At 38.8% G+C, this 24,853-nt stretch overlaps 1 protein-coding gene and 1 pseudogene across 1 annotated transcript; both read left to right on the top strand.

The window, feature by feature from the left end:
* LOC137488056 (uncharacterized) lies at nt 1-1,342 on the top strand (annotated as a pseudogene).
* A 3,813-nt stretch (nt 1,343-5,155) lies between these two features.
* On the top strand, nt 5,156-22,871 carry filip1a (filamin A interacting protein 1a). Its single transcript, NM_001423185.1, has 6 exons — nt 5,156-5,407; nt 14,001-14,280; nt 14,591-14,770; nt 16,114-16,292; nt 17,200-19,846; nt 22,099-22,871. The coding sequence occupies exons 2-6, from the start codon at nt 14,008-14,010 to the stop codon at nt 22,300-22,302; spliced, it is 3,483 nt and encodes a 1,160-aa protein (NP_001410114.1). The 5' UTR covers nt 5,156-5,407; nt 14,001-14,007; the 3' UTR covers nt 22,303-22,871.
* The last annotated feature ends 1,982 nt before the right edge of the window (nt 22,872-24,853 follow it).

Raw genomic sequence — 24,853 nt, 5'->3', positions numbered from 1 at the left:
AAGTGAAGACGAGCTTCAGACCAGCAGGAAGAAAAGAAATCTGCAAAAACACAGTTTAATGACGGACAGAGAGATCATGAGTGATCCAGAACCCTGCAGAATTAAACAGGAAGAGACTGAAGAACAAACAGGTTGGTGTTTATTGCTGATTCTACATTAACTGGGATAAAGAACAATACAGGAACTGAATCTAATTTGCCTGGTACTTCCATTAATAAATTGTTTATTAAACATTTAATATCATAAAACTAAACTAAATTTGACTTGTTGATTTGTTTTACATTTACTAAAGGTTTTTAAAATACAGGTAAAAAATATAATCCTTAATATGTTACAAACCTGATTTTGGTTTTAAGAATGACAATAAAAATGCATACTTAAAAAATATATATTTTTATAAATTGCTAAACATTTTTTCCACTTTCTTTTTTTGCTTTCAGACCTGAAAGAAAATGAGAACAGAGGTGATAACCTTGTAAAATCTGTGAAAAAGACTCATTTAATGTTTGATGGTATTTTTTTTAATTCAAAAAAGTGAAGACAAGACTTGTTTTACCTGCGGTCAGTGTGGAAGGAGTTTGGGATGCAAACGCAGTCTTAGAGTTCACATGAGGATCCACACTGGAGACAAACTATTCACATGTGGGAAGAGTTTCGGGCAATTAGCAAAGCTTAATGAACACATGCTAATTCACACTGGAGAGAAAACACACAAATGTGATCAATGCGGCAAAACATTTAATAGGGCTCCAGACCTGAAGATCCATCTTAGAGTTCACACAAAGGAGAAACCTTATTCCTGTTCTGAGTGTGGAAATAGTTTTAAATGGCAGTCAAGTTTAAGAAAACATCAGAAGATCCACACTGGTGTGAAAGAGTATATGTGCTTTGAGTGTGAGAAGACTTTTATTACGGCTGATAAATTGAAATGGCATCAGATGAATCACACTGGAGAGAAACCGTACAAGTGTTCACACTGCGACAAGAGATTCAGTCTGCCAGGAAACCTGAAAACACATGAGAGGATCCACACTGGAGAGAAACCATATACGTGTTCACACTGCGTCAAGAGATTTAGTCTGTTAGGAAACCTGAAAAAACACGAGAGGATTCACACTGGAGAGAAACCGTACACATGTGATCAGTGCCTGAAGAGTTTTACACAGTCAGAGCATCTTAAGACACACATGAAAACCCACACCAGAGAAAAGCAGCACATGTGACATCAATGCAGGAAACACTTAGCTTAGCTAATAGTATTGAACCTATAGACATTTGCTAAAAACAAAAACTTACCCTCGGATTGCTAACTCTTACCAATAAACCAACTTTGCTGCTCTTTTACTGGTATATACATTTCTGTAGAATAATGATAATTAACAAAAATATTTTCATGAAATAGTTCAACAAAGTAGTACACTGCAAAAAATGCTGGGTTACACTGCAAAAAATGCTTTTCTTGCTTAGATTTTTTGTCTTGTTTCTAGTCTAAATATCTAAAATTTCTTATATCAAGAGGCAATTTCGAGACAAGCAAAACATATTTTTTTGTTTTGAGAAATAATATGCCAATAATAAGTGAGTTTTTCCTTAAAACAAGCTAAATAATCTGCCAATGGGGTAAGCAAAATAATCTTGTTTTTTCTTTTGACGTAAGATTATTTTGCTTACCCCATTGGCAGATTATTTTGCTTGTTTTGAGGAAAAACTCACATATTATTGGCATATTATTTTTCAAAACAAGAAAATATGTTTTGCTTGTGTAGAAAACTCTTCTTGATTTAGGAATTTTCAGATATTTGGACTAGAAACAAGAAAAAATATTTAAGAAAGAAAACCATTGTTTGCAGTGCACCTGGAGTACCTGGATTTTTTGTCTTGTTTCAAGTCCAAATATCTAAAGATTCTCAAATGAAGAAGAATTGTCTAGACAAGCAAAACATATTGTCTTGTTTTGAGAAATAATATGCCAATATTAAGTAAATTTTTCCTTAAAACAAGCAAAATAATCTTATGTCAAAAGGAAAAACAAGATTATTTTGCTTACCCCATTGGCAGATTATTTTGCTTGTTTTATGGAAAAACTCACTTAATATTGGCATATTATTTCTCAAAACAAGACAGTGTGTTTTGCTTGTCTAGACAATTCTTCTTGATTTGAGAATCTTTAGATATTTGGACTCAAAATAAGACAAAAATCTAAGTAAGAAAAGCATTTTTTTGGACTGTATATGAAATAATCATACAGATTATTCTTTTGCACCGACATTGGCTGCTGGCATTGCTCATGTGTCAGGCATCGGTCAATAAAATAGCTTTATCCCTGCCCTCTGCACTCATCATTACAAGTATAAGTTGAGTTTTGCTATAGAAATCTCGTGAGATGTGTAGGAAATGGGAGGATTTGCAGATGTGGAGCAAAATCTGAGAGGTTGTGAGTGCCCACTTGTGGTTGTAGAGCAAAACTGCAATAAAGTGCTGAGGTAAATTTGCCAAACATATTTGTGTCTGTCATTTTTTTGTGTTTGTGAATGACATTTTACAATAAATAACTTCAAATTCAAAACACAGGTTTTTAAAAAATATATATTCTGGGTGTGTGTGGAGTCTTAAAAAGTATTAAAAGTTGATAAATCAATTATGAGAAAATTAAGGCCCTTAAAAGGTATTAAAAAGTCTTCATTTTGTTTTTAGGAGGTCTTGTTCAAGCGTTGTCCAAACTGGTTGACTCCAAAATCCATGTACGACTTCTTCGTACATGAATTACTCAATTAGCTGGATTTGGATAATGACTATTTGACACGATCCAGGGGTCCGTTCTTCGTACCTTGCTTAAATGATCTAAGATGATTAGGCAAATCCTGGATCTTTTAATCTGGATAACTGATCTCTGGCTAATTTGGTTCTTCAAACAAGTTTGTGAATCAGATTAAAATGTCTGGATGAACTTATCTGAGATCGCTGCGTGTGTTGTAAAGGACAGATCTATCGATCCTCGAAATCATGATCAGCAATGCAATGATTGGCTGACGGCACAGCAGCGTAATGATATCATCTAATTAATATTCAATTATCCATGTGAGCAAAATTACATCCAATTCATTGGAAACGGTTTGTTGAATATGATACGGAATAACTTTGATTGTAATATGATGAAATATGAAATATGATATGCAATAACATTACACCTTGTTGTGGGCTGCATGCTTGGCCCTTTCATGTGTCAAGAGCAATTTATTTAGTTGTAGAGTTAGAGCGGATTTTCCTTATTATAGTAGCCTAATCAGTGTAAAGAATGACTGGATGTTTACAAAAGCATTTTGATATTGGTAAAGGCGTCTGCAACTTTTATGAAGCATCAAATCACCATCATATTACTTGTCAAAACATGTTTATGACTGCATAAATGTATTATTGCTTTTGAAAAGTCACATATTGTGCATGTCTGTTATCATACACAAGTTGTACTAAAGCGATCTAAAAAAGTTCATATCAATAAGTTTTCTCTTTGCACCACCAGGTGGCAGTCTTCGTACTTTCATTTCGGGGGTGCAGATTGCATAAGTTTATTAATATATAACATTATTTTATTAATAACTATAACTTTATATATAGTTTAAAAAAAAGTATTTTCCCAAGCGTGTATAACTACTACTGTAAGAAAATATCAGAATTCGAGACGTTCTCTATTATCTTTGATTGAATCCTGTTTATATGAATTAAACCTACTCCCGACCAGGTTTGAGCTAGCAGAACTGTTGCTATGACAACAACTCTCAGATCAGTTTTGAAGAACGAAACGATCCTGGACCATGTCAAATCGTCAATAACCAAATCCAGCTAACTGAGTAATTCACGTACAACGAACGGACCCCAGGTGAGTCCGGCCAAGCTCCTCTGCAGTGTTACCAATTAAGCAATATATTTAGCAACTTTTCAGACCCTCTTAGCGACAAATTTTCAAAAAAGCGACTAGCAACAAATCTAGCGACTGTGTGTTACCGGACATTTTCATAGACTGTATTTGTTTTTGAATTACTGTTTGTGCTCATTTAAGAGGAAATTAGTTGTGTTTAAAATAAAACACGCAGGAAGTCCGGGCATGTATTATTAAGCGTAATTGTCAGTTTAAACACACACCCGAATCCCAAATTGTCCTGTACTTTAGCTCCTCTTTAAATGGCGTGTACAGCTGATCTGGGAGTCAGTCAGCGCATATACATGCATTCACTGATTCAGAGGTTGCATCCCTGCTAAAAAAATCCAGCTTAAACCAGCCTTGGCTGGTTTTAGCTGGTCGACCAGGCTGGTTTTAGAGGGGTTTTGGCCACTTCCAGGCTGGTTTCCAGCCATTTCAAGCCTGGTCTTAGCTGGTCAGGCTGGAAAATGACCAGCTAAATCCAGCTAAAACCAGCTTGACCAGCCTGGTTTAAGCTGGACATAGCTGGTTTTGGCTGGGCTCCAGCCTGGAAGTGGCCAAAACCCCTCTAAAACCAGCCTGGTTGACCAGCTAAAACCAGCCAACCAGCCTAGGCTGGTTTAAGCTGGATTTTTCAGCAGGGATATGAGGGGCGCTGATCGATGCTCAGCTTTAATAGAAAGAAAGTGACTGCAGACATTTTTATTTTAATTTCAACATGCTTTCAAGATTAAAAATATGAGATAAATATGGTAAAATACCTAATAATAGGATATGATGGTGAATATGGGAGAATCCCGGCAAAAACAGGAGGGTTGTCATGTGTGACGTGAAGTGTTTGTCGAACAGTTTTGCAAGGGAACGGGAACGCAAAAACTTTCAAAAATTACCTATCAGTTTATTTTCTTCCACACAATTTTTTTTCCCACCATCATGTCCCTTCTGGGTCTCCGTAGTTTTTCCCGCCTTTTTTCTCTCTCTTTTGTTTTCTTTCCTAAATATATAAAATAGAAAACGTATTGACTTCTTTTTCTCCCCATGAAATGTTCAGACCGGCTGCTGGCTGCTCTCCGCTGACTCAGCTCATTCCTCCGACAGTTATGAGCCTCCGTAAGACAGATTGGACATTTGTTGCAGACTGCAGTTCCTGGACTGCATGCGGCCCTGATGCCTTTCTGATGTGGGAATCTCAGCTGTCACTTCTGAGAGCCCAATGTCACTCTCACACCCTCAGGGCTACAACTGAGCAAGCGGCGGCGGTTAAATATAGCGCAGCGCACAATTACTGATAGAGGAGGCATGAGCTGCTCTGCTCCTGTTTGTGACTCATTGATTTTACTGCCCTGCTAACCAGTCACACTTTTATTCACTTGTTGCCTCGTGTTTTGAAGCACCTGCATTAGAGCTTTGGGGAATTAAGACCATGTTTGGCAGAATCGCCTAACCAGGATCATTCTGGAGTAGCTTGAGGACTCGGGACCATAGTGGGTAAGTGTTTAATTCATGATTCATTCAGAAAGAGGACTGTAGGGATTGTTGTCAACGCTTTATTACTAAAGGTGAAAGTGCTGTATATAATACTTGGACGACTTCCTATTGCTTAGTGTTTGCATGTTTATCTTAGTTTTGAAAAGTAATGAATTGCACTATAAAAGCTGCCTTGAAGATTTACATTGACTTTTTGTGCGTCTTGTTTCTAGTAAAAATATCTTTAAATTCTCAAATCAGGAAGCATTTTCTAGAAAAGCAAAAGATATTGTCTTGTTTTCAGATGTAACATGTAACATTAAGTGAGTTTTTCCTCCAAACATGCCAAATAATCCGCCAATAGAGCTAGAAAAATAATCTTGTTTTTAATTTTGACGTAAGATTATTTTGCTTACACCATTGGCAGATTATTTAGCTTGTTTTAAGGAAATTTATTTTGACATTATTTATTGAAATAAGACAGTGGTTTTCTGGAAAATGCTTCTTGATTTAGGAATGTTTATATATTTGGACTAGAAACTAGACAAACATATTGCAATAATATATTTGTTGCAGTGTATATACTGTGTGTGATCGTGTGACCGCCATTTATTTGATGGAAGAATTTTCTTTAATCTTAAATATTTCAGGCAAAAGGTGAACATCTACTTGAATGTCCTGAAATAAAAATAGTTAGTCATTTCTTCTTACAAACGTTTATACATCTGTATTGGTCAACAATTAGTTTTATTATTATTATTATTATTGGATTTAATATTAATAAAAAGAAAAAAAATAATAAAAATGACATTTACACTTATTTCTAGAGCTGTGCTGCAAAACTTTGGTCAAGAAATTGACTTTGCACCAATTCAGTTTTTTCAGATTTTTATCCGATATCAGATTTAGTACGTTATCAGATTTTATCCTCTCTTGAAGGAGACTCTGGGCTTTGTTTTTATAAGTCATTTAAAGACTCCAATCAAACCAAAGATGTTTTTGTTTAGTTTTTTGCAGAACAAGCCTTTTTATAATTGTTTTCTATTGGTAGTGACCGTTTCCCAGTGATGAGTTGCGGTTGGAAGGACATCCGTTGCGTAAAAACGTGCTGGATAAGTTGGTGGTTCATTCTGCTGTGGCGACCCCAGAGTAATAAAGGGACTAGGCTGAATACAAAATGAATGAATGAATGGTAGTGACAGTTTTTTGAGCTTTCTATTTGCCCCAGGCACCTCGCTTTTTTGCCAACATCACTTACTCCAGCACCAAAACTAAACTGGAGCACTGTTTTAAAACCAGCCTAGAGTGCTATCAGCTGAAAGAAATTAGCCTGCGGCCCTCTAGGAATTGAGTTTGACATCCCTGGCCTAGAACATAATCTGCTGTTAAAAATTTGCCGAGAGCGCCATCTGCTGTTAAAAACTAGTCTAGAGCGCCATCAGCTGTCAAAAATTTGCCCAGAGCACCGTCAGCTGTTAAAAACTAGCCTAGAGCACTGTCTACTGTTGAGAACTAGCTTAGAGCGCCATCTGCTGTAAAAAACTAGCATTGGTTACTGTTAACAACTAGCTTAAAGTGAAATGTGTGGTCAGTAATTAGCCTAGAGCACTGTCTGCTGTTAAAAACAAGCCTAGAGCCCCATCAGCTGTCAAAAAGTTAGCTTAGATCACCATCTGCTGTTAAGAACTAGCCTAGAGCACTGTCTACTGTTGAGAACTAGCTTAGAGTGCCATCTGCTGTTAAAAACTAGCATTGGTTACTGTTAACAACTAGCTTAAAGTGAAATGTGTGGTCAGTAATTAGCCTAGAGCACTGTCTGCTGTTAAAAACAAGCCTAGAGCCCCATCAGCTGTCAAAAAGTTAGCTTAGATCACCATCTGCTGTTAAGAACTAGCCTAGAGCACTGTCTACTGTTGAGAACTAGCTTAGAGTGCCATCTGCTGTTAAAAACTAGCATTGGTTACTGTTAACAACTAGCTTAAAGTGAAATGTGTGTTCAGTAATTAGCCTAGAGCACTATCTGCTGTTAAGAACTTGCCTAGAGCATTGTCTACTGTTAAGAACTAGCCTAGAGTCCCATCAGCTATCAAAAATAAGCCTAGAGCACCATCTGCTGTTGAAAACTAGCTTAGAGCACTATCTGTTGTCAAAACTAAGCCTAGAGCGCCATCTGCTGTTAAAAAAAGCCTAGAGCGCCATCAGCTCAAGGTGAATTGGGTAAGCTAAAATTGTCCGTAGCGTATGTGTGTGAAAGGGAGTGTATGGGTGTTCTCCAGTGATAGGTAGCTGCTTGTAGGGCAGTTATTTCACTGTGGCGACCCCAGTTTAAAAAAAGGAACTAAGCCGAAAAGAAAATGAATAAATGAATGATGAATTTACTTGACATTAGCATGGTAACCGAAGAGTATGAATAAATGAAATGACTAAATTCTCCTTCAGCTTGATGGCATCAAGCAGAGCTCATCAGTAGTCGACTGCAGATTTTGTGTATTAATTCCTCTAAAGACAGTCATGAATGGAGAATAATCTTCTTGCTTTTGTTTTTAGAAAAGGATTTTAGAGATGGAAAACGGTGTGGGTTTATGTTCTTGATGTCTGCTGCAGGTTTGTTCGTAGATGGCCCACACCTTTGACTCTGCACTGTATTTTATCGACTCCTCATCCAGGTGTCGTTTACGGCTCCTATTAATACTGCAGTTGCACTTGAACTTCAGAACCTGCCCTCTTGGAATGGCTTTTTAAAGAGCGATCCGGTGATGTCACGTAACTAGAGAGGCCTTGGTTTAGGTTTACCGATGATATACTCCATTCTGCTTCTTCAGGAGTTCAAGCAAGTCGAGTTACAGTAGAGTTTAACCTGGGAGAGCGGCTTTCATGGCATTTTATCAGTTGAATGAGAGGCGCATCATTGGCTAATATTTATGAAAACTGAACCTTTTTATTTACATTTTTTTTTTACTAAAGCTGTGATAGGCTTGTTTCTCAGGAAAGGGGCTATTCTTTTGCTCTGAATGTGGGCTGAATAGATTAATTAGCAGTTTTGTTTTTTAAATAAGTCTCTTATGTGCACCAGGGCTGCCATAAATTGATTTGGGGAGTATCAATAATGTTGTGAAGTATTATTTTGATTTATTAATCAGCGCTCTTGATTCTGATCAAGTCAATCATGGCATTTCAAGGTATGCTATTCCCAGATAACAACCGTTAAAAACTAATAACACAGGTTTGTTCGGGTACTTCGAAGCATCTTGAGCATTATATAGTATTTCATTCATATGCATATTTCTATGCTAATCTTAATTGTTTGACACCAAATTGTGATTTAATAATAATAAATAGGTTTGTATTATTATATTCTGCAATGCAGATGCAATGCTCTCGGTTTTGAGATTGCGAACTACCGATTTGAAGTTGTTTTAAATGTAACTTCCAATTCTATGGGAGAAACGACATGGAATAATAATAAACGACAAAAAAGCGGTCAAGAGTTTATGACTATACGTAAAAAGAATATAAAAGAATTAATATAATAAAAAATATCAGTTTGCAACATCAAGCAGAAGCAACAACAACTATTTTTAACATCTTAAAATAAGAGTCTTGAGACAGTAAGATTCAAATGGTGGCACCTGCCCGTACAAAAAGAATAAGGTCAGTAGGTGGTATTTTGCCATTTTTCTGTCAGCTTTAAATCTAGTGAAAGAGATGGTCATTTATTACAGCTCAGGGGTGTCTTCTGAAAATCATCGTTAGCTAACTAAGGTCACAAGTGCCGTCGTTACAAGCATAGTTCGTTGATTTGACGTTTCCCAAATTTGTTGTTCCAACGAACATTCGCAAACTGCATAGCAAACTTGTAGGCTTGCAACTACACCTCTGGAGCTGTAGTTAGAAGCTTAGTTCCTGGTTGTGTTCTATTCCCATTTTTTTAAGCATTTAAGTCATCTCTCTTAGGTGTGGTTTACTTTCAAAGTATTTTTACATTTTAGGTTTAGCAATCGTCATATTGACAATTCCGTTCCCTTCGCAGTGCGCTTTGAAAAACATTTGTGCCAGTTTGAACCCAGTCGTGGCTCATGATGAAAGCTATGGGTGACCTGTTATTTATGCTCTCAAAAGCTTGTGAAAACATATGTATATAGCATATGTTAATGGTATTAATTTATAGTAGGTCATTTATTAAAAAATGTATCAACTGTACATGACATGGGCCTGTTGGTTAGAAGATTTCTGCAGTGGTTTGCATGTGTCAGAATGTCAAAAGTAGATTTAAAATATAATAATAAAATAATAAATAAACAATATTCTACTTAAAAATAATTCATTCATTCATTTTCATTTCGGCAAAAGAAAATGTCTGATGGTAAATCATACTAAGCGTTTACTAATTTAGGTCTGTTAGGATTACCCTAATCATTTACATTTGCTAAATGCCAGAAAAATGAGAGAATTTTTTATGAATTTCTAGACAGTCAAAAGTTTACATACATTTCCTTGGTATTTTCTTAGCTTTGCTTTTAAACTGTATAACTTTGGACAAATGTTTGGGGTATCCCTCCACACGCTTCTCACAATGGTTTGCAAGAACTTTGTCCCATTCCCCCTGCAGAATGGTGTAACGGAGTTAGATTTGTAGGCTGTCAAGCTTTTTCAACTCTGCCCACAAATTCTCTATAGGATTAAGATCAGGGCTTTGTGATGGCCACTCCAAAACATTCACTTTGTTGTCCTTAAAGGCACATTTTAACTAATTTGGCAGTATGCTGAGGGTCATGGTCTGTTTGAAAGACCCATTTTGTGGCCAAGTTTTAATTTCCTGGCTGATGTCTTGAGATGTTGCTTCAATATTTCTTCATGATGTTCTTTCTTCATGATGCCATCTATGCTGTGAAGTGGACCAGTCCCTCCTGCAGCAAAACAGCCCCACAACATGATGCTGCCGCCCCATACTTCACAGTTGGGATGGTGTTCCTAGGCTTGTAAGCTTTCCCCTTTGTCCTCCAAATGAAACACTGGCCATTATAGCCAAACAGTTCAATCTTAGATCCATCAGACCACAGGACATGTCTCCAAAAATGAGTCTTTTTCCCAGTGTAATTTAGCTAATTGTAATCAATTTTTTGTTGATTTCCCCATGTTGTCACACAAGGAAGCAGTGTGTTTGGGGTTTTCCTTAAATACTATTCTATTAACTCAAATGTAGTCAATTAGCCAATCAGAAACTTCCAAAACCTTGACGCCATCATCTGAGCTTTTTCAGAGGAACAATAATCTTATTGTATGTAAACCTGACTTTCAAGAAAAGTTATAACAATTTCTCAAAAAATATCTCTCTCTTCATTCTGCTATTAAGCAGAACGGAAACAAATTTGATAATCCTAACTTACCTAAAAGAGAAAAGTCACAAACATCTGCCTTTGTTTTTTAAATGGTTATGTGCCTTTCTATACAGTGTATGTAAACTGTAGGTCAGCTTCTGCATGCTTTCTTCAAAATATCTCCTATTGTGTTAAACAGAAGAAAGAAAGTCAAGCAGGTTTTGAACAAGTGAAGTTTTGGGTGAACTCTCCCCCTTTAATGCTTTGCCTGTACGTCTGATCATCAGCTACTAGCAGTACTACAAGCTGAAACCCAATCAGACAACTGCTCTGAAACATAAGTTATGGATGCGGCTATAAATAGAGGCTGATGACTGCATACAGTAAGATGAACTGGGAAATATTTACTCTACAGTAATAGAATTGGATCACGGTTTTCTGAAAGTGCTGTATATCACTGGGAATCATAAAACGCTCACTAGATTGTGTGCTCTCGCTACAGTAAAGTGTGTCAGATTTACACTGCGGTTGATGGACCTTGACCTCGCTCTTCAAACAAGAGCTCTGAATGCGGTCTCCATCAAAAGCTGCTCTATTATTTTGTTTCTTTATTATATTCTAGATGTTTACAGACAAGAAGTGACCCTGGGGTACAAATCTGAGAGTTCAGTCGGTGTGAGCAGAGATGCAGCCTTTAGTTTGTGTGCGTAGACTTCATGTCTCGCCAAAGCCACAATCACTAATGCAGTGACTCCCTTATTTAGAGTCTTTGGAAGCATCATGTGATGGTCTGCTAAAACCTGTCATTTCTGCAATGGCAGCACGGGAATGCAGGCTTTAAACAGCTGATGCTTTCAGCTGTGTTTCTTGGGTTTCTTCAAGAGCCAATAAGCTCAAAAAAACAAAAACGTTCCAAAAATGTTCTAGTGTGCACATTTGCACAAAACATGCACTGTAAAGTACACTATCTCTCAATAGATCTAAAACATTACAATTTTCAAATGTGTTTTTCACCTCTTAGAAGTCTCTTCTACTAACCAAGTCAGAATTTAGTTGATCCAAATTACATAAAAAATAAATTATTAATATATATATATATATATATATATATATATATATATATATATATATATTGAGTTTGAGTTTGAGTTTGAGACCAATGCTTTATACCAGTGGTTCTCAAACTGTGGTATGTGTACCACTAGTGGTATGCGGGCTTACTTCTAGTGGTACTTGGAGGAATCACTGAGTAATGAAAGAATAAATTAATACAATTTGAATCAGTGGATGTGTAAGATAACGCCAATGTGATAAGCATTGGCTGTTCTTTAAAGCCTACGATCAAAGCGCTGTGCTTAGAATGTTTACTTTTAATGCATTGTGTCATCAGCTGCTAAAAATCAAGTAAATCAACGCAGAACTAGTAAAAGAGGTGCGTGGTGCTTGCAGAGGAGATACTAGATGCTAGAGCAGGGGTCCTCAATCCTCGGACCATAGACTGGCAAAAGTCTATAGATCAATTGGTACCGGGCTGCAAAAAAAATCTTAATTCCATTTTATTTATAATCTGAACGATTTAACAATTTATTTTGAAAAATCTTTTATTTTGAAAAATGACCGTATTCTCTTGTTACATCTCGGTCTGCAGTACAAATGAGTACTGCAGCACGATGCACTTGTGTATTCCAGGCGTCCCCGGTTGAAAACATCTTAACTTTTCAGAATGCCGCACCGCGAGTCACTTGACAAGAACCGACTGATCAGCTTCATATTTTGTTTTGGAAAATAAATTTGTTAAATGAATATGACTCGAACTGTGCAGTGCTGTAGCGGCTTAATTTGGCCAACTATGCTAGTTATTTCAATACTGGTGATTATGGTGGTACGGAGAGAATTCTTTTCTGAGGTGGTACTTGGGGAAAATAGTTTGAGAACCACTGCTTTATACCATTCGAAAGCTTGGCTGCAGTATTCAGCTGACCTAGTTACTTTTTAAATGACACCCATAAACAGGTCCATTTTGCTAGTTGACTTTTACTATTGTGACTTACTCCTAGCCTTGTTTTGCTAGTCTCTTTTTTCCCACTCTTATCCACTTACATTTTAGTTTCGAATCAACATCAGAGATAAGGAAGACCTGTAATTGTCACGTGAGGAGTTTATCACAAGTACCACAGTTTATTACCTCATATAATTTACTATCAGTCATTGGGGTCAAAATTTCATTTGTAACCATGGTTGCTTTGATGTCAAAACCTTTTGTTTTTGTCTGTTTGATAATTGTAAACCAATTCTGTGCAAAAGCATAGTAAACTAGCTTTTGACTCCGCCGCCAGTTCACATATAGAATTAATGTTGCCCGTATATTATAGGGCTGTGTGATTAATCAAATCGAATTGTGAATAGAAACATTGCGATTAGCTAATCGCAAGCGGCTGCGATATGAAATATATACAGTTGAAGTCATAATTATTAGCCCTGCTTTGAAGACCATTGATACAGGGGTTGCCTAGCAATGTAAAAAGTGCAGCACACTACTCTTTTTCTAAAGTCAACATAAAGGCAGTGTCTCAGAACTGTAAAGCACGAATTGTGTGATCGGTCCCTCATTCATCCATAAGATGGCATTAACCACGAAGCACTGTTTTATGTAACTGTTGTACTTGATTATCACACTTATTACACAGATAGTTGCCACAAAATGTAAAAAAATTGACCTGAAATAGTTCTGTGCTGTGAAAATTAATCAAATCTTTAATTCCAGGAAAAACTGACAGAAACAAAAATGGATGTATGGAACCGATGGAGCATAAGCTAACCTGCGGTCAATATTCAGTTACAAGATGGAACCATCACTGTCATATGGATGTGGATGTATTTGATGATGGCCTGTGATTGAAAGCACACGGATGAGCCTGTGTTTTAAGTTTCAGCAATTTGAAACAAGTTCATTATCTCAAGATTACAAGTTATCTAGTAATAACATACCTTCAAATGTTGCGACTGACCAATCAGAATCAAGTATTCTAGATAGCCTTGTAATACCTAGCATCTGTACCTAGTTGGGTTTTTGCTCAGTTTGGGTCTGAGCAAAAATGGTTTCTAAATATAACTGGGGTATTCTCTTTCCTTCAGTATAAGCTTTGTATTCTTGTTAATAGTGTGTGAGAATGGGTAAATGATGACACCATTTTCATTTTGGGGTGAAGTATCCCTTTAAATAAACCATTCCCTCTTTGATAATTCCATTTAAAATTTAAGACAGAGCAATAAAAACGTATTTTTTCTTTCCTAAGGGTGAAAATGCGGTCCAAAGACAGTACAGTGGACAGTACAATTAATGAAGCTCTGGTGGTCACGCAAACTTCACACGATGCCAAAGAAGAAGAACAGGAGAAAATACTGGAGAGTAAGAAGAGTGTCAAACACGTGGATGAAGTAGAGAAACCTGGGCCTGCTGATGATGATGATGAGGAAGATAAATCAGCACAGAATGGTGACCAAATGTTTGGGCTGAGAGATCTGTCCAAAGACAACCTCCTGAAACTGCTCGGCGTCATGGAAGGAGAGATTCAGGTGCAATAATTATTCATATTATTTATTCCTATTTTAACAATGATTGCAACCTGTCTACATTTACAATATTTGCCCTCAGAAGTGTTTATTCATTTTTAAATATTCCTAAGTGATGATGTTTTGGACAATTTTTTTCCCCCTGTATTTGCTCATGTGTTACATTTTCACTGTTTTGTTTTAAGTTCAGTACACGTAGCTTCATTTCTAAACTATTTAGTGTTGTTTTCTTTGTATGTATGGATAACTTTTGTCTTACACTGTCCATATCCAATTAATTCATGTTTCGTTTTAATTGTATTGTGTCTCCCAGGCACAAGAAGATGTGATCCATCTGCTGCGGTCTGTGTTATTGAGTCGACCAGAGGAGCTGGAGTCTCGTTATGGCACCCTAGGGCCAATCAAACCCCTGCAAGCCCTGCAGAGAGACCGAACACTCAGCAACTACCACACGCAACACACAACTAGTGTGTATGATCAGCCCATGGCCGAGGTATACACTGAGAATAACAAGAGTAACTCTGACTAGTTCACCTAATAAAGAAAATTCTGTCAAGGTTTGGAGCCCGGGTGAGTAAATGATGACAGATTATTAGTAGTTGGATCAACTGTTTCTTTAAATTCTTCAGCCAGTGTGTGTATGCTCTTTAAAAGTGCTTTAGTGGCTGTTTCCATCCAAAGATGCGAATTAGATTTATGCGCAAAACTGGAATTGCATAAGACATTTGGAAATAAAGCAGCGTTCCCGTTCAATGAGTAGAAGAGAACTAAATTGTCACGTCTAGATAAACTAATGTTAAAAATCTAAAGAAAAATGTAATTTGCGGTAGTTGGAGAAGCCAATCTGAGCGTTTATCATATATAATAAATGACTTGTGCCTCAGAACATGAATTTAGAGGCTGGAGTTCTGGAGGTAATAATATAACAATAATAATACTAAACCACTGTGATGACAGACTTTGGCTGAGGGATTATAGAATGGCCAAAACAACATTTTAAATGTTCTACAGTGTGGTCGGTCAGCTGGTTTGTCCGCCACTGTCCCTTTGCACCCATTTTTGTTATGGCATTATCAGTTAAAACCAACATCACAAGACTTTTTTTTAATGCGCATGCTGGAACTTATTTGTTTCCCTCGTACCTCTTAGGACACAAATTTCACTCGCAATCAATAATATGATCGCTATTCAGCAAAATATGTGATTCCCTTGCACTTGTTTTCATGGAAATATGGCTCTGTGAACATTTGTAAAATCTCAGAAGGACAGAAGGTGCTCTCGTGCAGAAGCTGCAAATACAGCTCAAAGAAGAGACGTGGACTGTTTTTCAATATGCGTTCTTAACCGGTCTTGTGTCATTGTGTTCTCGTGTAACCAGGGCCGGCGCATCTATAGAGGCGACCTAGGTGGCCGCCTATGGCGGCAAAATAGAGAGGGCGGCGTCCCCGACACTACCCTCACCTCTCGCGCCCTCAGTTATATCCGTGTCTAAGGTGGCGTTCGCGTCACTTCCCTCACCACCCGCGCCCTTAGCTATATCCGCGTCTAGGGCGGCAGAATAGAGAGGGTGGCTAATTGTAAATCATCCTCCAATGTCAACAATTATTCCAGTGTGCGCCTCAGGTTTTTGCACCCCCCTTAACAGGTGCTGAACCCCTACCTCCAGCCACCCACTCCACAAGTTGAAACTCCTGTCGTAGTTTATGCAAATTTTTTATTGGATAAAAATTTTATTATACTTTTATGCAAATTTCTATTAAACATTTTTTATGCAATATTCTAAAATGCACAGAAAAATAGGTGAATGGAAGCATAGCTACTGTCTGTGTATTTCAGCTGGACAGACTCCGGGATAAACAGAAGGACTCGTACCGCCGTATGCTGGAGCAGCTCTTGCTGGCTGAGAAAAGCCACCGTCGCACTGTCCATGAGCTGGACACTGAGAAACGCAAACATGTGGACTACATGAACAAGAGCGACGACTTCACCAACCTCCTGGAGCAGGAACGAGAAAGGTAAGACAGAGCTGATTACATGAAATTTACTTGGTGCACATATTACGTAAGGAATAATTGATGAAAACACATTGAATTATAAAATAAAAATAAATAGTGCACACCTGAGATCAGTTGCCTAAACAGTTTACAAGATAAAACAAAGTTTTGTTGTAATGTAAAGGGGCACTAAGATAATATAGGCCCTCACAGAATCTGCATGCACAGAATTTGAGAGGCCTTGCCTAGTTTTCCTACACACCTTGTATAGGGTGCGATCCGTGGATCCGTACTGTGTAGATATCCAGCCTGATCTCATGAGAAAACGTAAGTATTTTACGTTTTGCCAGTTTCGTGCCAGTTTAGTGGCTAATTCGTACGAATTCAAAAAGGAGGTGTGGCACCTAACCCCACCCCTAAACCCAAAGTGAAGGGTACACTACACTGTCAGTGGGTGCCGTCTTTCAGATGAGATGTTAAACCTGTTGTCCTGGCTCTTTGTGGTCATTTAAAATCCCATGGCACTTCTCGTAAACAGCAGGGGTATAACCCCAGTGTCCTGGCCAAAGTCCTTCAATCGGCCCTTACGATCATGGCCTCCCAGTCATCATCCCCATCCACTGAATTGGCTCTATCCCTGTCTCTCCAATCCGCCAATAGCTGGTGTGTGGTGAGCGCACTGGCACCGTTGTCCTGTAGCAGCCGTCACATCATCCAGGTGGATGCTGCACACTGGCGGTGGTGTGAAGAGATCCCCCTCATGATTGTGAAACGCTTTGGCTGTAAGGCCATACACAATAAACGTGCTATATAAATACACATTACATTACATGAGGGTGGGTAATTAGTGACAGAACTTTGATTTTGGGATAAACTAAATATTTGCTTGATTACATTTACACATTGTACATATGTATTTTGTCTCTAGGTTAAAGCGGTTGTTAAAACAAGAAAAAGCATACCAAATGAGGAAGGAAAAAGAATTTTCTAAACGGATGCAAAGGATATCTGGAGAGCTGGTTAAGTTGAAGTCCTTTGCACTGATGATGGTTGATGAGCGAGAACTTCATTTGGAGAAAATTGACAAACAGAGCCTCAAAATACAAGATCTTCTTACAAAACTCCAGGAAAAGGAGAAGAAATTAAGTGAGGAGGAGAGAAAAGCAAAGGAGGACAACCAGAAGATATTGAATCTTGAGGTTGAGCTGGAGCTTAGAACTTCTAAGTTTGCAAAAGAACAAGAGGAGATGTCTGGGAAAATGTCAACATCTCAATCTCAACATCAGCACAAGCAGATGGAGTTGTTACACAAACTCAAGGAGCTTGAAGAGACCAATGAAGCACTTCAGAAATCAGCAGAGGAGCTCCAGGCATTGAGGGACAAGATCAGAAAGGGTGAGTGTGGCAATTCAAATCTGATGGCAGAACTTGAGACTTTGCGCAAAAGAGTTCAGGAGATGGAGGGTAAAGATGAAGAGATTACCAGAACTGAGAACAAGTGCAGTGAGCTAAAGAAGAGGCTTCAGGCTGAGGAAACACACAATGAGGACCTGAGGCTGGAAGTGGAGAAACTGCAACAGAGAATGGTACAATTAGAAAAGCTAGAGATGGCCTTCAATGTGGGCAGGACAGAATGTGCTCAGTTACAGACAGCGTTGGATAAAGAGAAAAGCCTTACAAAAGACTTAACGGATGAACTAGTGAGCATTAAAATCCGTATGAAGGAGCTTGAGTCAACTGAGCTGAAACTAGAAAAGGATGAGCTGGATCTAAAAGAGGATCTTCTGAAACTCAAATCAGTCACTGTAATAATGGTTAATGAACATAAGAACATGGCAGACAGAATCAGGTCTGAAGAAAAGAAGAAAGACGAACTGAACAAACTTTACAAGGCAGAGCAGGATAAAGTTACGGAGGTTACTGAGAGGTTAATAGAGGAGAGCAAGAAACGTCTGAAACTAAAATCAGAGATGGAGTTGAAGATAGCTGCTCTTGTAAAGGAGAGGGATGAAATAAAACTACAGCATACCAAAGCTGAAGAAAAGTGTCAAGATCTGAGCTCCATGCACAGTAGCACGAACGAAGAAAGACAATCTGTCCAGAAGGTGAAAGAGCTGCAGAATGTCTTGAATATACATGAAAGCAGTGAGAATAAAGTTACGGAGCTGACAGTGGAGATTGAGCACTTGAAGAACCGTCTTCAACAGCTTGAAGCAATCGAAGGGGACCTGATTCAACCAGAGTATGACTTGCTAACAACTGACAGGGAAAAGGCACGCTTTCTCTCAAAGCAGGTACAAGAAATAAGAAGTCAGATTGCACTAAATAAGTCAATAGAGCAAGGTGAGATAGGCAGTCAAGAGGTTGAACTGAGACATAAATTGAAATTGGAGGAAGCCAAAACCAGAGACCTTCAAGCAGAAGTGCAAGCCTTGAAGGAGAAGATTCACGAGCTCATGAACAAAGAAGATGAGCTCTCCCAGCTACAGGTGGATTACTCTGTCTTGCAGCAGAGATTCCTAGAGGAGGAGGACAAGAAAAAGAGCATAAGCACTGAAATCCTTAACCTCACCAAAGAACTTGAGGTCTCCAAGCGCTACAGTCGCACTATGAGGCCAAGCGTCAAAGGAAGCCGAATGTTGGATGTTCCTATGACATCGACTGGGGTACAAACCGATTCAGTTGAAAACAGGACTTCTGACAGTGACACTCCTGCTGCATTCATCAAAAAGTCTGTCCAAGAAGAGAACCGGATCATGAGTAGTCTTCAGCAGAGGACATTGAGGAAGCCTGCGCAGAGACCAACAGTGCGTGAGCTCTACCCTCCAACGGTTAGTGACATTACTGTGAAGAAGTCTTGGATTCCTTGGATGAGGAAGAAAGACAGCAGTACTTCTGAAGTATCTTCAGATACAAGTGCACCCTCTGAGGTCAACATGTCCCTTAATCAGGTGATCCCAGATATTCAGAACAAAGAGGAAACATTGCAGATCTGCATTGATCCATCCGAGGACTCGACCAAAGAAGCTTCTGTTAAACCAACCCAAGAATTTCAGACAACCGCCATTCCAACAATTGAACGAATCAAGGAGAATCCAAAGAATCCAGAAAGAGTTCGATCTCCATTGACCTTTGCTGCCATCTCAAGAGCCAAGAGTGCAGAGATCACGAGGTCTCCCTCTACCGACAGACCCTTATCTTCAGTTTCAGTCGCATCCAACAGCAGCTCCCAGGAGTCTGTGGACATGATAACAGGCAGAGCTGTGTTCAAGGAAACTCCTGAGAAACGAATGGTCCCCACACCCATCAAGAAGTCCAATGCTAATGTTGTTACCACAGAAGACAGCAAGATTCACATCCACTTAGGATCACAGTTCAAGAAGATCATTGATCATGGCTCGGTCGTCATGGTCAAATCTATTTCTGGTTCATCCGAGGGTAAGGATGTTCCTACTGGAACTGTGCTACGCTCGCCACACAATGTGACTCCAAGCAAATCAATAACCAGCAAAGTGATGAGCAGCATCGCCATCACACAGGTCACTAAAGCACCAGCCAGACCTACACTTTCAGTGGTAGGTGCAACATTTACATATTATGGATAATCACAAAAAAATTTTCTTTGTAAAATAAAAATATTTTGTTGTCATGTTTACTGTCACGGATTTCATAATATGATTGAAATGGTAAAATCCCTAGTAAGGCTCCATCCCTCTTTACAAGTGTGTTAAATTAAATTAATGAGGTTAAACAAAGAACATAAAGTCACTGTGCTGTCAGCATGATGATGTGGGCTGGACATTTGTGTTTCACAGGTCTCTCTAGTTCTCCTGATTTAAATGAGAATAGAGCACGGGTGTCAAACTCAGTTCCTGGAGGGCAGCAGCTTTGCACAGTTTAGTTCCAACCTGACAATAGACTCAGGTAAGTAGGATCAGGTGTGTGTAATTAGGGTTGGAACTAAACTGTGCAGAGTTGCGGCCCTCCAGAAACTGAGTTTGACACCTGTGGAATAAAGCTACTTTAAAATGTACATCCACACTTGTTGTTTCTTTAAACCAATGAGTGTAAAAAATATGGACGACGCGACAGCCCCTTTTCCCATTAAACGCCTTGAGGGCAAAATGCCTGCTTGACGGGCACAAACTGTCGCAAAAGACTGCTGAAATTGGAGCCTTGACATGCGCAAAAGGACTGTCTGATGGAGCCAGAGGAGGAGCCGCGAAAATGAGCTTCCAACCAAACGCTTTATGTAAAATCAACCACGTCCCCCGAACTTCTCAGCATGCGTTTGCTGTCATATCAACACAAATGGATGTAATAACGTTAACAAATATGAGGGTTTTATATATTCAATCGCGCCAGCTCCGGGCCGCAGCGCATAACATACTCGCGGCGTCGCGGGTTGATTCCGGCTCGCATGCGGCAGCGCCGGCTCGCTCGGCCGCCGCATCTGGCTCGATTGACTCGGGCTGGAATCGGGCAGTGAGTCCAGGCATCCGGAGTATGTCCAGCAGAGGTAGTCAGTCTGAGCTCTGAGGAGTAAGTCTCCGGCAGGCGAGAATCTAGCCTGAACTGGCCCGAGTGTATTTTGCTATCTGGGTGGTTAGGCGTGTATCAGCAAACTTATAAAGCTAGAAAAAAGCCCTGACCTTAAAGAATAAACAGTGTTCCACCAGAATCATGTATGTCAGAAACTGTAGTTTACTGCTGAACTCATTTTGTCATGGTAAAATAACACAGAAATCGAATAATAACACTTCAGTCTCCTGCCGAAGCTCAGATGCGCTGCTTTGAGAAACTGTCAATCACAGCTGTCAATCACGATGACACGCCCAGCATTAAATTAATGCTAAAAACAAATTTTTTACAAAAATGAAGATCTGCAGCTATTTCAGCACTATAACCAGTGCCTTAATCCACCAGAACCATCTTTCGGGACATTTTATTGCAAGTGTAAAACATTTTTTATTTGGGCTCAAGTCTCCTTCATTAACACGGAGGAGGCGGGCTTTATGACTTGTACTGCAGCCAGCCCCCAGGGGGCGATCTAACGGCCGAGACCTTCACTCAAACGCAGGCTTGCGGCACACTTGCTTTAAACCAGTTGAAAGCGAATGATCTGAATCAGGTGTAAGGAAGACATACAAAATGTACAGGCCCAAGGACCAGAATTAAAAACCACTGTTTTAAACTATCTTTAAACTAAAATGTTGCACATCTTGAGCAAGTCTGCTGTGAACGCAACAGTTCCTGTTGTTTAAAACATGTATCGTGATTCTTTTAACATCCCTGCCAATTTGAATCGTCACATCTTTGAAGCAAGTTAGTAACTATTTGATTTTGTGGCTAATTTTGTATTAGTTCGTACAATCTCATTTAGACATTTCACTATGATTTGCTGATCCTCCAATGAGGGGTAGGCTAGGGGATGGAGATTGGGTTAGCTAATAACAAAAATCAGGGTTAGGGGTAAGGCCTGTTGGCATGCCTCCTTTTAAAATTGTATGTTTTTATATAAATAAAATCATATGAATTTGTTACGAAATAGTCTTTTTTTTTCTGACAATTCATAAAAGAACTACATTTCCTCAAGATTGGGCTGGCTAAAAAACAAAAAATAAGGGATAGAGTTAAGAATGGGGTTTGTTGACATGCCTCTTTTTAAAAATTTGTACATTTTTATATGAATAGAATTGTATGAATTCATATGAAATAACACGTTTTCTCTAGGTACGTACATTTCCTTGAAATTGGGCTGGCTAAAAAAACAAAAAGGCCTTGCATCTCATTAAATCATGCTACTTGTTTTTCTGGTTCTCAACAGCAGCCAGTCCTGGATGTCCCATCAGCACGATCAGGGTTCAGTCGTATCCCGATGTCTCGGGGCATGAAAACCGGAAAAGCTGTGCTGGGAGCTTTGGGACTCACCACAGGAGCCAAATCAGAAACAAATGCGGAGGCCATTCACACTGACCTGAAAAAATCAGCTGTTAGTAATGGAGCCTTACAGGCCGGAGGGAAGGGCTGAGACGGAGAGTACCACACAAACAAGATCCACAGATGCATTTTACTCTACTGCCAAAGAAAATTCATGATTGTGAAATTATTATGTGTGGCAGAGATTTAAGGGAGGACTTTTTTTTTTACATAGGAGAGGAAACATGAGTTGGCGGTTCATTCCGCTGTGGCGACCCCAGATTAATAAAGGGACTAAGCCGACAAGAAAATGAATGAGTTTTTCTATAGATGCTTTACAGATTATCATTATACATTGATGTATGTGTTTGTATATATATGTATTTTCCATTTTTTTTCTCTCTCTCTCTTTTTCCCATATATGCTAGTGGGTGTTTGTGTATCTATGCCGAATTTATGATGATAGTAGACTTTGCTTAAATTATTTGAGTGCCATTTGAGATGTTTAAATGAGTCATGTGACCGTAGTACTCAAAGGAGACTCTAGACGCACCTGATCACTGTTGCCCTGATGAAGGCAGACTCCTGCCGAAACGCGTAGGTTTTTGGAGATTTAGCCATGTGAATAAAGGCTTTTTAATTTTTCACTAATTTCGAGTGCCTTGGACTGATTCTTGTTGCTGTTTTGATGAATCCCTTACCCAAAGAGCACCGACCATACATTTGAGCTTACCCCAGAGCGCTTTTTGTTTGTTTTTTCAGGAAAGGAAACATGTTGCCTTGGTCTATAGATAGTTATGACACACCAGAAATTAGCATAACTTGTTTTAGTTAAATAAATGTAATAGGATTTTTCTATTGGTTTTGTATTGCCAAAAATAGGCTCTTTGACTAGTTTAAGATTCATACGTTTTGTGTTTGTGTTTTACACAGTCTTCGTAAATTAATCATGAATTTTATATCTTAAAGGCACAGTTCACCCAAAAATAAAAATTCTGCCATTTGTTCAACACCTGCTTGAGTTTCTTACTTCTGTTGAACATAAAGGAAAATATACTGAAGAAAACAGCCTTTGACTTCTATTTCTTTTCCCAGCTTTCGTTAGAATATTTTATTTTGAGTTCAACAGTAGAAACAAACTCATAAATGTTTAGAACCACTTAAGTCTGAGTAAATGAGGAGGACATTTTTATTTCTGCATTTATAAACTGCATTTGAGGCTATAAAATTAAATTCAATTAAAAAACCCAACTGACTTCAAGAAAAAATGTTATGTTGTTTATGGGTTTTAGCCTACAAAAAATACATCATCCCTGTCACATGTGTAATAATTAATATAGTCATGATCTATTAACGCTGCCTTACACAAATCAGGATTTCAAGAGTTCACACTTAGCTGATGATTAATTATACAAGCTTGTTTGGCATGCTGTCCCGGGAGAGAGCCCTGAGCTCAGGAGATCCTCGAGCCCAGGGCTCCCTCCCGTTGCAAGGCGGGAGGGGAGTTTGAGCTCAGGTAGATCTCGAGAACTCCTCTGCTGTAGTAACCAATGAACAGTAAGTGATTGCTCTTGAAGATAACTCCGTACTAGAAGCATATCTATAGTGCCAATTTAGAGTATTCAATTAACTTAATTGCATGTTTTTAGGCGGTGGGAGGAAACCGGGGAACCCGGGGAAAACCCCCGTGAGCACGGGGAGAAGTGCAAACTCCACACAGAAATGTCTGCTGGTTTGGTAAAGCCTGGAACCAGAGACATTCTTGCTGTGAGGCGACAGTGCTACGCACTGGGCCGCCGTATCACCCGTCTAAGAAGGAGGAGTAGGGGAGGAAGGGGGGACTCTTCAAAACAAAGATAGCATTGGAATGAAACCCAGGGTATTTATAGTAGTTTAGGAGTCATCTGATTGGAGTGTAGTGAATTGGATAATGCAGATCCAGCTGCTAGCAATCATAAGCACGTGATCCTCTCGAAATTTGTTTATACATAAACTTCACTTATTAACAATAAACACCAAGTTGACAAGTTAGTAGGTTAAAGGATTAGATCACCCAAAAATGAAAAAAATATTATTTATTACTCTTACTGTATGAATATATGCCATAATATTTCTTTATACCGTAATACAAGTTTTATCAGGGTTTTTTAGACTCGTTGGAAGTTTCTCAAATAGTGTTTTTGATGCCACAGCTCATGTAATTGCAGAATAATCACATTTGTAGAGTTTAGGTGTGTACACAATCAACATTGATGAGGAAAGATGTCAACACAGAGCTCATCATGGGTGAGGTGAGCTCAACAGATGAGCGCTCTGATCTCTTCTGCTGTTATTATGTTTTGAAAAAATAAATTGTTTTTGGTAAAAGACTGTATATCATGTTTATTTTAGAAATGATACCTACTAAATGATGTATTTTAATACTTTTGTTTATGATTATATTTAACGAAGGAATGTACATGATTTCAGACCAAAGGTTTTCTGTTTGTGATACTTCTGTTGTGATTCTCTCCGATAAGTACAGTCTGTTTTTATTGTTGTTTCTAAGTAAAATGATTGAGAGGGTGCTCGCTGCAGAGCCATTTAAGGAGAGCTGAGCTCCAGCGAGGGGGAGCATGAGCTGTCGCTCCTCCTCCTGTAAGCTGTTTTAATGCGTACACCAA

The sequence above is a fragment of the Danio rerio genome, chromosome 17, assembly GCF_049306965.1.
Source record: "Danio rerio strain Tuebingen ecotype United States chromosome 17, GRCz12tu, whole genome shotgun sequence".
In the NCBI taxonomy this organism is placed as follows: domain Eukaryota; kingdom Metazoa; phylum Chordata; class Actinopteri; order Cypriniformes; family Danionidae; genus Danio; species Danio rerio.
Note: the sequence above shows the minus strand (reverse complement) of the source record. Positions and strands in the feature narration are given on the sequence as shown.

Bases quoted from the DNA above. Each gene is read 5' to 3' on its own strand.
- filip1a (NM_001423185.1), top strand. From the start codon at position 14,008: ATGCGGTCCAAAGACAGTACAGTGGACAGTACAATTAATGAAGCTCTG. The intron at 14,281-14,590 runs GTGCAATAATTA...TGTGTCTCCCAG, and splicing joins TCATGGAAGGAGAGATTCAG to GCACAAGAAGATGTGATCCA. The intron at 14,771-16,113 runs GTATACACTGAG...TGTGTATTTCAG, and splicing joins ATGATCAGCCCATGGCCGAG to CTGGACAGACTCCGGGATAA.